The sequence below is a fragment of the Dermochelys coriacea genome, chromosome 6 (genome assembly GCF_009764565.3).
Source record: "Dermochelys coriacea isolate rDerCor1 chromosome 6, rDerCor1.pri.v4, whole genome shotgun sequence".
Taxonomy (NCBI): domain Eukaryota; kingdom Metazoa; phylum Chordata; order Testudines; family Dermochelyidae; genus Dermochelys; species Dermochelys coriacea.
In genome coordinates, this window is record NC_050073.1 from 109772739 (window position 1) to 109787019 (window position 14281).

At 39.0% G+C, this 14281-nt stretch overlaps 1 protein-coding gene across 2 annotated transcripts in view; it reads left to right on the top strand.

Annotated features, from left to right (window-relative positions):
- TDRD9 (tudor domain containing 9) overlaps positions 1-14281 on the top strand; it is a 171727-nt gene that overhangs the window by 34825 nt on the left and 122621 nt on the right. For both annotated transcript variants that reach the window (XM_038406469.2, XM_038406467.2), the window contains exons 3-6: positions 4333-4430; positions 4808-5029; positions 8384-8506; positions 12703-12783. In XM_038406469.2, the coding sequence (XP_038262397.1) occupies positions 4333-4430; positions 4808-5029; positions 8384-8506; positions 12703-12783 (524 nt within the window). The remainder of the gene's footprint in view (positions 1-4332; positions 4431-4807; positions 5030-8383; positions 8507-12702; positions 12784-14281) is intronic.

Below are 14281 nucleotides of genomic sequence, written 5' to 3' on the forward strand. Positions count from 1 at the left end.
AGTTTGGAAAGACAAGCATTTTAAAAGTTAAATGCTAGAATGAGGGTAGCCTGTGCAATCTTAATTCTGCCCCCTTGAGAGTATGTGTTATAATACAGTCTGTTAATTATGTGGTCCCATGCTATCATAATGAATCATAAGGTTTCACAGGCAACCTTAATTCTGGAATTTTCCAACTGCTGAGTTTATTGACTTTGGAACCTTTTTAAAACTTTGTTCGTAAATTATATGCTCTAACTTATTCTGGATGTCCACCTTTAAAGGATAATCCTGTTTTATACCCTGGAAATATTGCCATTAAAATCCTATTGTAAGGGATGTATGGACCTTAGCACAAAGAAGAATAGAGAAATTTATCAGTTTGTACCTGAAAGTTTCCTATCTTCAAATCATAGAGTCTAGAAATCTGGCCCATCCCAGAGACAGTGGATCCTACAGACTGGAGAAGGGACTTTACATCCAAGGATTTGGGTTTATTATCATTATGAGATTTCCCATATTCTGCAGTAGGATAAATTATTGTGCTTTTCCCTCAAAGTGTATTTAATGCACTCTGTGATTTAGGAAAGTAGACTTGAATTGTCTTGGCTATAGAAGTTACCTCAACTGGAAGGAACTTCTTCGGGTGGGTTATTCCCTGGCTGCCAATGACTCACTGGTCTGCTTCTGCAAGTAGCTAAAGTGTGTAAATTAATCTGTGGACCTTATGACTTGAAGGGAAACTTGATAAATTTTCCTATTGTGTGTCATCATTAAGAAATTTGAAATGTTATCCCTCAAGGTTAAATTGATCTTCCTGTTGCTCAATATATATGTGAAGTCTTATGGTTATTAAAGCCATTACTAGTATTGGCCCTGGCTATATTGAATATCTGTTTGTTGAGATTGGGGTTAGCACAGTTATCTGTCAATACTGCACCTACCATTTATAACAGAGATTCTCAAACTGGGGGCCGGGACCCCTCAGGGGGTCACAAGGTTACTACATGGGGAGTTGCGAGCTGTCAGCCTGCACCCAAACTCTGTTTTGCCTCCAGCATTTATAATGGTGTTAAATATATTTTAAAAAGTGTTTTTAATTTATAAGGGGGGGTTGCACTCAGAGGCTTGCTATTTGAAAGGGAGAACCACTGACTTGTAAGGATTCCACCATTGTGTCTAAATTTGCAATATATTGTGTGTTTGCTGTGTTAAGCCCTAGAGTATAGAACTCATGCCATCTTTCTCCATCCCTTCCCACTCTTAAAGAGAACCATAAAGCTTCTTTTAAAAACTTGTCCTTAAAGTTACCACTACATCTATATTTATTACATTTTCCTTTAATTCCCTTCTTTACTTTTGGAATTGGCCTTTCATGCTTGTGTCCTTTATATTTTTAACAGGGTGCTGTTGTTTTGTTTTTCAGTACTGAGTGTAATAAAATTATTATATAGAAATATCTTAAATAGCTTAAAAGCAACATTATTTTAGGAACAATGGTTTAAATACACTGATGCCATGAGCATTTCCCTAACAGCTTGAGACTTCTTCCAGCGTTGGTCAAATCATGCAGAGCTCCTGACATCTCAGTAATGACATCTTTGAATGTGCCAGAGGGCAGCCAGTTATCCTTTGCATCATGTTGTTGTGACAGAATGCTACATATGAGTTTTCCTGGGGAATATATTTAGAATCCTGTTCAAAAAGTCTTTTAGAAAAGGACAACGTTAATATTCTTTAAGGACTCTTGTTTTGATACTAACATCTGTCTTGTCCATATTTTGTTGATGCCAGCTGAACAAGTACATAGCAATTATCTGGATCTATTGATCTCATGTATAGAGTCTAGGCTTCTCTACATCCTTTCCACATTATGGGAAGGACTGTTTGTGGAGAGTTCCTATTGACAGTCGAAACTATTCTAGAAGTGCCTAACAAAAACTCTCAGTGCTGCTTCTTGTATAATTATTTGTCTTGTTTAGCTCTGAATTCTGATATGTTCGATGTTACCAGTATAATAATAGATATGTTACAAAGGCATAGAAAGACATTTATAATCTCTTCTATAATAAGACATCTATAATATCGGAGTTTATAATCTAATCTGTGTTCTGTGAAAACATTCATAGTCATTATTCCGCAGAAAAGCAACGAAACTGGGAAAGGTATTTATTCATTGCTTACTTTTTAAAATAAGGAATCTTCCCGTGTTTCAAAATGTAATATTTTAAAATCTGTATGACATAAAAACAAAGTAACTTTAAAGTTACTCTTTGCCTGTTCATATAAGTGAATTTTATGACATAGAGCAGTGGTCCCCAACCTTTCTTGTGGGAATAGCATATTGCTATTCCCAGAAGACTGTGGTGGGCGCCAGACACCCCGCCGCAGAAATGCTGCCGCCAAAAAGCAGCAGCAGGAGGATGCGTCACTGCTGAAATGTCGCCGAGAAACGGCAATGCTTTTGGCGCACTGCGTTGGGAACCCCTGACTTAGAGTGAAATCCTGACCCTTCTGAAGTCAATGGCAGCTCTACCCTTGACTTCAGTAAGGCTGGGTTTTCAACCATAATATCTCATTGCACTTCCATAAAAGTATTTACCTACAGAGCAGGTGTTCTTGGGTTTTTTCCACCTGTTCTGAAGCTAGCATTTACTCTGTCTTTTACTATACATGTGCCTTGGTGATGTGCGCATCAAAAGATTTTATGTTCTTCCATATTTCCCATAGTAACTGTGCCCATAAATGAATTTGGAAATTCTCTTAGCTAGGTGTTCCGGCCATGAGACTGTAGAATTCACTAAAGAGAAAAGTTAATGATCAGATGTTAGATGAAGGCAGTGTTTAATATCAGAGTTTCATATCCAAATATGACTTTAGCTTGTAGTTCAAGGAAAAGGATTTCATTGTGAGGATGGGTGGATGAAAGGAAACAAATAATGCAAGAGTGTAATTGAGGATCTTTCCATTTATCCAACTGTTGGGAAGAGCTGGATAAATTGGTAGTTGCTCTGAAAACCTGGATACGATTCCTAGGAACTGGGATGGAAGTAATAATAGTTGTGAGGACTGTGCAGGATCTTTGGTTCTCTGGGGTAAAGAGGAAAGGAAAAAAGGTTTATTCAGAGAGTAGTTCCAATAGCATGTAAGATTGGAGAGTAGTGTGTGAGCATGATACTAGTGCATAAAAACAATGAGGTAAACAAATGCTTTCTAGAATAACTACCAAAGAACCCCAACAGTTGCATATATGGAGAAAAAAATCCCTTCAATTTGTTAGAAGAATTACCCAATACATTTCTGAGTATTAATAAGCAAATACATGACCTAAACGTTGATTTTGTACTTCTGGTGGAATTCTGCGCCAAAAAATTAAAAATTCTCTGCACAGTATTTTGAAAATTCTGCATATTTTATTTATCAAAATAACACAATGTAATCATTTCAGTTTCAATTATTTTGGTAATTTATTTCAAAATATCTGTCAGCGAGTATGTCTATAACAATACACACCAAAAAAATTCTGGTAATTTTTTTTTTTAACAAAGGGATTCCATACTAGGCATATTAATGCAGAACTTTGAGTAATTCATTTAAATTTAAATACAGAATTGTATTTCCTGTCAGAAGTAGTGCACCTGTCAGAAGTAGTGCAAAGGCTTGGGGGAGTCGGGGGTAATGGATGAGCTAAGGGAGAGAGAAGGAGTGAACCTGGAGGGTATTGGGTGTGCGTGGGAGAAGATTGGTTTTTGGGGGGGGGATTAATTAGGAGTTGGGAAGCCTTCCCCATGCAGACCCTGGCTGAACCCAACCCCTTCTATTCAGTCAGGCACATCTGCCCCGTCTCTGCCCTCCTCATCCCCATGGGTCTCTGCAGCCTCCCTCCCCCATACACAGGCTGAACGTTGTCACCCCATTAGTTCCTGAGCCTATGCCCCAGTCTCTCGCCACCCACTAGCCATTCTGAGCCCCAGTCTGTGACCCACCAGCCGCCCTGTGTGCTTCGCTCTGTCCAAACCTGGCTTCACAGGCAGGGTGCTGTGATGAACTTCTACTCCTGGGGGAATTCTGCAGCACTGGACAGAGAATTCCTGCCCCTCCCCCCCACTCCAAAATACGTTCTGCCCCAGAACTTCATTACTGCTTGGGCAAAATGTATTTTATGCTTGAAAATACAAAATTAGGCAGGACAGAAGAATTCTGCACATCCGCAGATGTGAAGAATTCTCCCCAGGAGTAATATAGGGTCCTTTTGAAGAGTGTGCTTTTCAGATACAGTGAATGTATTCACTAGCTCACATTTCTGTTGTTGTAACTACAGGAACTTGACTTTGATCCTTTCTTTCTTTCCAGCTACTCCAACACCACTTCCATGTGAATCCCATGTGACTTGTATACCAGTAACTAATTATAAATACCCAGATTTGCCCATAACCAGATGTAAGGAAGAGGTAAACTATAGTTATTGAATTAATTGAACTTCTGCTGTTAATGGACTAAAATTGCAAACCTACGCTGATGGTATATTTCAGAAGGAAAATTTTGCTATTAAATTCATCCCAGATTAAATGTATGGTTTCATTGAAAGGCTCTGTTTGTGGTACAAGGCCAATTTTTACAACATTTTTTCATAATAGAAACATTTCAGTTACTGTTTCTAACTAGACATTATTCGCATGTATATATGGGCACATAACGGTTTGTTACCTTAAATGAGTTTTTAAAAAAAATCTTGGAAGTAAATAAGGAAACTGTTAAATAATATTTGAAATTCTATACTGAAATATTTTATGGTCTTATGAGCATTCTTTAAAAAATTTAATTTCAGGTAGTTTCTTTGATAGAAAGCAGTTCAGTTGTAATTGTACATGGAGCAACTGGTAGTGGTAAAAGTACGCAACTTCCACAGTATATTTTGGATTACTACACTCAGCGCTCTACCTACTGCAACATTGTTGTTACCCAGCCTCGAAAAATTGGTGCCAGCAGCATTGCAAGATGGATTAGCAGGGAACGATCATGGGCATTAGGTGGATTTGTAGGCTATCAGGTATGCTAATGTTTCAAACTGTATAAAGTGCATGATTCGGAAATGGGGGGGGGATTCTTTTTCTGACTTCCTTTAGCATGTTGGTTATACCATAAGTAACCCAGGAGCAGTGTAAATTGCTTTTAAAGCAGAGCTATGGCAGAACTGGAGTTTCTTAGCTGGAGTTGGTTATTAAAATCAAAACAATTTTCACTTTTTTTAAAGTTGCGCAATTTAAATTATCAACCAGGAAATACAAAAGTTAGACTCCAACAGACATTTTAAATTGTCCACCTTATGTAGTTATTACATTTTATGGCATAGATTTTGCAACATAAATAGTTTGATAACTATTGTTCATGTACTCCCTAGCTGTGATTTCCTGTCATGATCCAAATCTGATGAGTTTTGCTATCACCTGTCACAATTTTTTGGGAGCCATGGCAAGAAACTGTGGCTTGTGGATATGGATGGGGGAGGGAGAGTGCTACCTGGTACGTGATGAGGTAGTGCTTCTTCCCTTCCCCGTGCACTTGCTGCTCTAGTGAGGAGCTGGCAAAGCCCTGCAAACAGCAGGGCTGTGGGACCAAGATAGCGGTACCTCACCACCTTGAAGTGGTGTTTCTCTGGAGCAGAGCATGGCTCAGGAAGGAGTAAGAAGTGTGAGAGAGGCAGGAGGATGAAGCAAAGGTTTTTTTTCCCCCTCCTCCTTTCCTTTCCCATTGCTTGTTCTTTCTGTGTCCTAGCAGCTGTTGTTTCAGTGATTATTTTTTTGGTTTCGCTCAGCACTGCAAGAAAATATGGAAACCATGTGGCCTTCCTCTAAATATTTCTTCATTTAGTCCCATTTTTCTTGTGAAATAGCGTTTTCCTTCCTCTTTGTAAAATAAAGATTCTGTCCTTACTGCCTCCTCTTTACCTACAACTCGCTCTGCTATCCCCTCTCCTATTAATCCTCTCTGACCACAGTCTCGTAATCCTCTTTAAAAGGGAATATTTTAGATCAGAGGCTCTGGCCTGAAGAAGTTGGGTGCCACAGTGAAGAGCACTACTAAAAACTTGAAAGTAGATGCTGAGCATGTTGTTGATGCATAACAAATAACAAACTAGCTTTTGTCTCCTAACCCCATCCTCCATTTTTTCTGCTTCAGCACCCTAGTCTTAGACTCACTCGGTTCTTTTGGAAACTCACCTCCTATTGCAAAGTCTTGGCTTTCATGGCTCTTTTTCATCCATACTTAATGAATCTTTCACTGGGTGTGTCCTTTTCCTGTTGTTCTGTAACTTTATTCAGTGGGAACTATATTTGGTCTTTCTGTTCCTTTGAACTCTTTAGGTAACATCATCCATCTGCTTGGCTTTACCTTGTTTGTGTTGTTAACTTTAGACCTACCTTTTCCTGTCTGTCCAAACTTGCAACTGATTGATTGTCTCAAACACCTCTTCATGGATGTCTTGGTACCAACAACTTCTCAACCTGTCAAAAGCTTAACTTCTTTTTCCTCCTAAATCTACCTTTCCCCATACTTTCTCAATTTTTGGAGCAGCTCCATCATCCATTCTGCTCCACTTGGTTACAACCTTGGTGTCACTTTCAACTCCTTCCCCACTCAAATATTATCACTAAATCCTACGATTTCTTACCCCTCACAGTCTCCAAAATGTCCATTCTCACTTGTAGAAGTTTGATGTTCTAACAGCAGTTTTGAGAGCAGAAAATTCTGGGCCTGTGAGGTTGGGCATGGAAAGGCAGAACTGACAGGAAAGAGCAGGGCTTTATTAGATTTTGCTTTGTGAAAGTTTTCAAGCATGTACTGTGCTCATTTTCAGTCTACATTTCTCTTTCCCCACCAACCATGCAAAAGTGCTGTAGTCCTCACTGAAGATTGTCCATGTAAAGTTTCGGATTTAAACTGATTTTGCTGTAGCCTTAGTCAGAAAATGTGGGTAGATTCTCAGGTCAGAAGGGACCACTGTGATCCTCTAGTCTACACAAGCGTTATACCTTCCCCAAAATAATTCCTAGAGCATATCTTTTAGAAAAACATACATTAGAAGTCTTTATAGTGGAAAAGTTTGAGTTTTCACATAACTGCAAAAAAAACTGAAGGAATTTTGCTCAATCTTAGAAAGAAATAAAGAGAAACACGCCTTCAGGCAGGGAGCAAGTATGGGAAACTTCCACTCCCAAAGGTGGAAATTCTAAATATTTATGTAAAACTGATCTTATAATTGAAAACTGTTTTATAACTTTAAAAAAAGCGGACGCTGTTGCCTCCCTTATAATTTGGTAGAACCAAATACAACTTTCCAGTTTTTTTATTTTTAGATGGGATCCTTTACCTACATGCTGATTGCAGAGTAGCAGCAGTGTTAGTCTGTATCCACAAAAAGAAAAGGAGGACTTGTGGCACCTTAGAGACTAACAAATTTATTTGAGCATAAGAAGCGAGCTGTAGCTCACGAAAGCTTATGCTCAAATAAATTTGTTAGTCTCTCTGAGGTGCCACAAGTCCTCCTTTTCTTTCTACTATGCTGAGACTCTGAACTAAAAATTATAGTATTGCTAGTTGGTTCACTATGGGAGGAAAAGGCTTAAAAGTATAAAATGGTTACATGTGTCCTATTGTCTTCAGGATATTTTTCATGTATATTTTTTACTAGGATTTGTGTGGGCTGAGCACAACCCAAAGAAATAGAAAATAAGAAGCATGATTTTGCACTGGAAAACTGTAGTAGAGGCCTGTTAGCACCCAAAATAGTTAAGGTCACAAAACTTTTTAAATGATTAAAAACCCTCCTTTTTAACCTAACTGTCCAGAACTTTCATCTCTTTGGGATTACCCAACCCATGTTTGGTCTCTATCTGAAGATGGTGTCCTCCTCACTCCCTGTCTGGTTCATTTTTTGTTTAGTTTTGTGCAGAACACCTTTGGCCATTTTGAACGAAGATGAAAGCAGCAAAAAAAATTTTTCTCCCACTTTAAAAATCTCCTAAAGAACAGTTTTTCAGGTTGGGGCTACAGCAAGAACAGCTGAAGTTTCAAACTACCCTCAAATGGCCTTGGTTACATAAATTTATGTTTGTGGTTCTGAGATTTGCCAAGGAAATACTGTTCCATTCCACCTTAGTTAATTGGTTGTAGGCTCTAAAGTTACGATGCATGGAAAAGACACGTCATTAATTGCTTTCCCAAGTTTAAATGGGCCCTCATAACTGATTTATACTGCATTTCAATCTGCGGTGCTTCAGATATACCTATTCATGGGAAGCATCTCACATCTGTTCTTTTTACTTAGAATTTTGAACTGTCCAATAGCATGTCATGTATGAAACATATTTGGAGTAATGAAATATTTTCCCCCATGTTTTAGGTTGGGCTAGAGAAAGTTGCAACAAAGGACACAAAATTAATCTACATGACAACTGGAGTGCTCCTTCAGAAAATAGTTGGTGCCAAAAGCCTTGCAGAGTTTACACACATCTTCATAGATGAAGTAAGTTGAAGATAAAATTAACCTCAATTTGAAGGAAAAGCTCATGCTGCTTTTATCATTATTACTCTGATTTAAAGAATTAAATGGAGTTAAGTTGTGAAGATCCCTTTGACACATTTATGAAGAACCTTATATGATTGTTCTGGGAGTATCATGACTAAGTTCTAGAACTTCTGACTTGATTCAGGTCCAGAGTGATCCTCTGCATAGGGAAGTTAAAGGCTTGAGGAAATTTTTTGAACTAAAATGTTTCTGAGGTGGCATCTAACTCTTCAGACATCAGTCATTTGAAGAGATGTGGGAAATCTACTATGAGAATTTCTGCTGAGGGGCTCATTGCTAGCCAGGCATCTGTTTGCCGATGGGGAGGGGATTACTTTGTGATTGTTGTTGCCTTAAACAAGGATCTGTGGTCTTCAAAGACCTCAGTACAGCACTAAAGGATGTATTGGAGAAAAAAATATGGCCCTCCTATGGCCTGGAGTACGAGCAAGAAAGAACCGTTAGACTTGCTTTGCAGTTTTCTGCATTTATTAGATCTGGTAAAACAAGGTACCCTTTTTGTTTCTGGTTTATTCACTGATAAGAGTTTTCTCTATTGCTGTCCTGAAACAGTTTGAATAGATGCTTCCAATCTACTCTCTCAAGAATGCCATTAATTATTTTGCAAAAAGAAAAGGAGTACCCGTGGCACCTTAGAGTACTCCTTTTCTTTTTGCGAATACAGACTAACACGGCTGCTACTCTGAAACCTACCATTAATTATTTTGGATAGTTCTTGTAATGTCCCTTTTTATCCTCCTCTATTCTAAGGTAAACAGACCTGAACATTTTTATACAGCCAAATGCAAGTTCCTGTATCTAGAAACAAATAATGTAGGTCACATTTACAAGGTACGGGACTGATACTTTTGTTTGCTTTGCAGTGACACTGAAAACGACTTAGGGGTCATTGTACATAATAGATTGAACAGGAGCACTCAGAGTGTGATGATGTAGCCAAGAGGGTGAATATGATTCTTGAGTGTATAGGCAGGGGAATGTCAAGTAGGAATAGGGAGATGGTTTTAACTTCTGTATACAGCGTAAGCAAGACTATTACTGGAATAATATCTAGTGTTGATGTCCATATTTTCCAAAAGGATGTTGGAAAAATGGAAAGCATTCAGAAGAGAATGATTTGAGGTTTGGAAAAAATGCCATTATAGTTAGAGACTTAAGGTGCATCCAGGAGAAGGTGTGATGGGGACCACATGCCTGGAGTGCCTCCTAGTGGTCCAGTGCAGCTCTGCAATTACATGTCAGCAAGTCCAATGAAGCTTATGTATGTTGAATAATGCCCCTTCAGGGTTCTGGTTTTCTTAAACCAAAGGCAGAACATTATACATATAGGCCTACGTTCCAGCATCTTTAGTTGGAGGGAGAAGGGACTAACTTAACCTTAGTCCGTCTACTCCACCTATGTCCAAGTCCCTTACCAATAGTGCCTTCTTGACCTGGTACCCTTTTCAGGAGTCAGGTCCTCTTGTTGTCAGCTGAGGAAGTGTCTCTCCACTTAGATCAAGTAGTCAAACTATGACAACCCTTCCTCAGAACTGTATATAATTCTTCTCATCGGGGGGCTTGTGCTGCTACTTGATGAAGTCCTTCCAGATTTTGCTGAGATTTAGCATTCATAGTTCCTCCCTTTCTGATCCTCTCCCACCTAGGAGTATTCTTCCTTTGTTTCCTTTCCTAGTGAGCTCCCTCATCAGCTTCCCCAAGGAGCCCTCCATTTGGGGAGTTTCTCTTCTTGCATTTTGGAGACAGGACTTCTCCCCAGGAGCCTCTGTTCTCTAGCCAGACCCCTTTGGGGGTGGGGGTAGCTTTGTTTTATCATGCATGGGTGCTTCCTGCCTCCCAGTTACTCAGTGAGTTACTCAGTGACGAGACAAACACCTACAAGATCTCTATCATGCATTCCTACAACTACAATACCCACCTGCTGAAGTGAAGAAACAGATTGACAGAGCCAGAAGAGTACCCAGAAGTCACCTACTACAGGACAGGCCCAACAAAGAAAACAACAGAACGCCACTAGCCATCACCTTCAGCCCCCAACTAAAACCTCTCCAACGCATCATCAAGGATCTACAACCTATCCTGAAGGACTAGCCATCACTCTCTCAGATCTTGGGAGACAGACCAGTCCTTGCTTACAGACAGCCCCCCAATCTAAAGCAAATACTCACCAGCAACCACACACCACACAACAGAACCACTAACCCAGGAACCTATCCTTGCAACAAAGCCCGTTGCCAACTCTGTCCACATATCTATTCAGGGGATACCATCATAGGGCCTAATCACATCAGCCACACTATCAGAGGCTCGTTCACCTGCGCATCTACCAATGTGATCTATGCCATCATGTGCCAGCAATGCCCCTCTGCCATGTACATTGGCCAAACTGGACAGTCTCTACGTAAAAGAATGAATGGACACAAATCAGATGTCAAGAATTATAACATTCAAAAACCAGTTGGAGAACACATCAATCTCTCTGGTCACTCGATCACAGACCTAAGAGTGGCTATACTTCAACAAAAAAGCTTCAAAAACAGACTCCAATGAGAGACTGCTGAATTGGAATTAATTTGCAAACTGGATACAATTAACTTAGGCTTGAATAGAGACTGGGAATGGATGAGTCATTACACAAAGTAAAACTATTTCCCCATGGTATTTCTCCTTCCCACCCCACCCCCCACTGTTCCTCTGATATTCTTGTTAACTGCTGGAATTAGCCTACCTGCTTGTCACCATGAAAGGTTTTCCTCCTTTCCCCCCCCTGCTGTTGGTGATGGCTTATCTTAAGTGATCACTCTCCTTACAGTGTGTATGATAAACCCATTGTTTCATGTTCTCTGTGTGTGTGTATATAAATCTCTCCTCTGTTTTTTCCACCAAATGCATCCGATGAAGTGAGCTGTAGCTCACGAAAGCTTATGCTCTAATAAATTTGTTAGTCTCTAAGGTGCCACAAGTACTCCTTTTCTTTCAGTGACTTAAGTAGTCCCCGGTGAACCTGTGTTGCCTCATTCCCCCTTGTGGAGCTTGTCGTTGGTAGGCAGAGCCCCTGATCCCTGCAGAGGGCCACGTACTTGACTAGATCACAGTTTGCAAGTACTTATGTGGGAAAGATTTCTGATAATATATGGCTCTTTAATCTATCAGTAAAAGGCATAATGTAGATCCTGTGGTTGGAAGGTGAAGCTTGATAAACTGAGACGAGAAATAAGGTGCTTTTTTTTTTTAACAGAGTAATTAACTTTTGGAAAAGTTTGCCTAAGAATATGGTAAGTTTTTCATCAGTCAAAGTCTTTAAATCAAGACTGGATATCTTTGTAATATACATGCTGTAGTTCAAACTGAAGTTAATGAGCTGGATGCAGAAATATTTGGTTAGGTTCTATGTCCTCTGTTATGCGGGTGATCAAACTACTCCACTTTTAGTTCTACTGCATCCTTTGAGGTAGGATGACCAGAACAGAACACAGGATTCTCGGTGCGGGTGTACCACTGATTATATAATGGCAATTTTAGTATCTTTAGTATTATTTTTCCATCCCATTCCTTATGCATCCTAATATTTTGCTTGTTTTGGCTTTGCTGTTGTACTTTGAGCAGAAAGGTCTTCATTGAACTGTCAGTAGTGATGCCCAGATCTCTTTCCTGAGTTAATACAGTTAATATAGAACTCATTAAAGTATAGTACTAGTTCAGTTTATTCCCACCAATATGTATTACTTTATATTTGTCAATGCTGAATGAATAATGGCATTGAATATGTACTCTACCTCCAAGGGTAGTTTGATGCCAGCCCTCTTTGACAGTAATAATGCAGGTATTACTGTTCGACCTAGTGGAACTAGTGGCTAATGCTGATTATTAGCTATCTACGTTTATGCCACAAAGTTAATTGTTTATAAAAATCTTTAACAGGAATTTTCAGATTGTCAAAACTGCTGTGCTGTGTTATAAGGTATATTAACTTTGGTGATTTACAGGTGCTTAAAAAGACACACTTTCTGCCAGGAAAATCTTAGTCTAAATTAGAAAAATGTAGAATGTGACATTAACCAGTAAAAGAGGTTAGGAAAAGGAGGAATGGAGGTTAAAACAAATATACCTGAGTCATATTTTTTTTCCCCTAGGTACACGAACGTACTGAAGAAATGGATTTTCTGCTATTGGTAGTCCGTAAACTATTGCGTACAAATTCACGATTTGTGAAGGCAAGTTTGAATTGCTTTCCACTCTTCTTTTATAGAATAACATTCTGAAGATCAGCCTTACTCGTTTGCATTCTGCACTGAATATAGTTTTTGAAGAGCTGATATGAAAATAGTGACTCACTTTGTTAAAATATTATAGAGTACCTCAGTTCTAGTAAATAAGTAGGCTAATGGGCATTCTTCTTTGAACAGTATAATGTATTCTGAGATTTTTTTCTTAATGTTAGTATGCATTAATTTCTAAAATGTGCTTAGGGCTACAGAAAATATAAGATGAATATTTGACTGGAATTAAATATTGGATGTTGAGGGCAGTGCTTCCGCTTGGATAAATGTGATATTTTTAGACCCAAATGCATTTGTTATGCATATTTTCTTTAACGGAGCAAAATTCTTGAGAAAATAGCAGAAATACAAATTCTATATTACCGTATATGTACAAGTCTGCTATTACAACATTATGGTTGAAATTTTCTGTGCACATATTAAGAAATAAATTTTAGTTTTCTCCTTTGTGCAAATGCAGTGTGTAAAGTCTTAGTGTGGAAATGTTCAACGGGTCTCTGCTGTTTAAGTCTTACTTAAATTGCACAGTGGGCTAAGGTAATGACACGGATCATAGGGTAGTTCTGCCAGCCTAAAACATTTAAGTGCAGCTCACTGTTGGTTCTAGAAAATTTGTGACCATGGTTGATGTATCAATGCTTCTAATGATTTTACCACTCTGGTTCTGTAGCTCCCGTGGTATGATATGCCACTTAAGTAGTGTGGAGCTGCAGAGGCACTATAGTCGGAGAACATTTGTTACTAGTAAGTAACAATCATATCTGTGTATGGTCTGGTCTTATTAAATCTCTTAGTTAATAATCTAGAAAGGAAGTAAAGATTAATTCTGAGTTATTGTACTGGGAGGAGTTACAAACACCTAGCAGAACAGAGAAATATTGCAAAGTGGCCCTGGGAGATTAGAATTATAGGCTGAAAGTAACAATGAGACTCAGTTTGGAAAAATGCAAATTAAGGCAGTTGAGAAAAATAATATAGGACAAGTTCAGCAAGAGTAGATGTCTCAAAGGTTCAAATAGTGAAGTAGGAGTAATACAGGATGGCAAATCGGATGAGTTTGAAATGAGAGTTGGAAACAAAATCAGCTCAGTTTTGAGCTGCAGAGGCATGTCACAAAGCAGGAGATATAGTTACTCTGTATAGCTTTAGGAGACAAACTGCAATACTGCACTCACCATCAGCGTTATGCTAAAAGAAGGATATTGTCAAATTGAAAGGAGGTTGGGGAATTGCAGCAAACGTGTGTGTGTGTGTGTGTGTGTGTGTGTGTGTGTGTGAGAGAGTGAGCGAGAATATAGCTTGACTAAGCAACTAGTGGGGATGTGGGGAAACTAGTCTATGGCAGTGGTATCTAGCCTTTGATACAGGGTCATTTATGGCCCTTCAGGGCAACTGTTAAAAAGTTTGTTTGATCATGAAATAAAAATATACT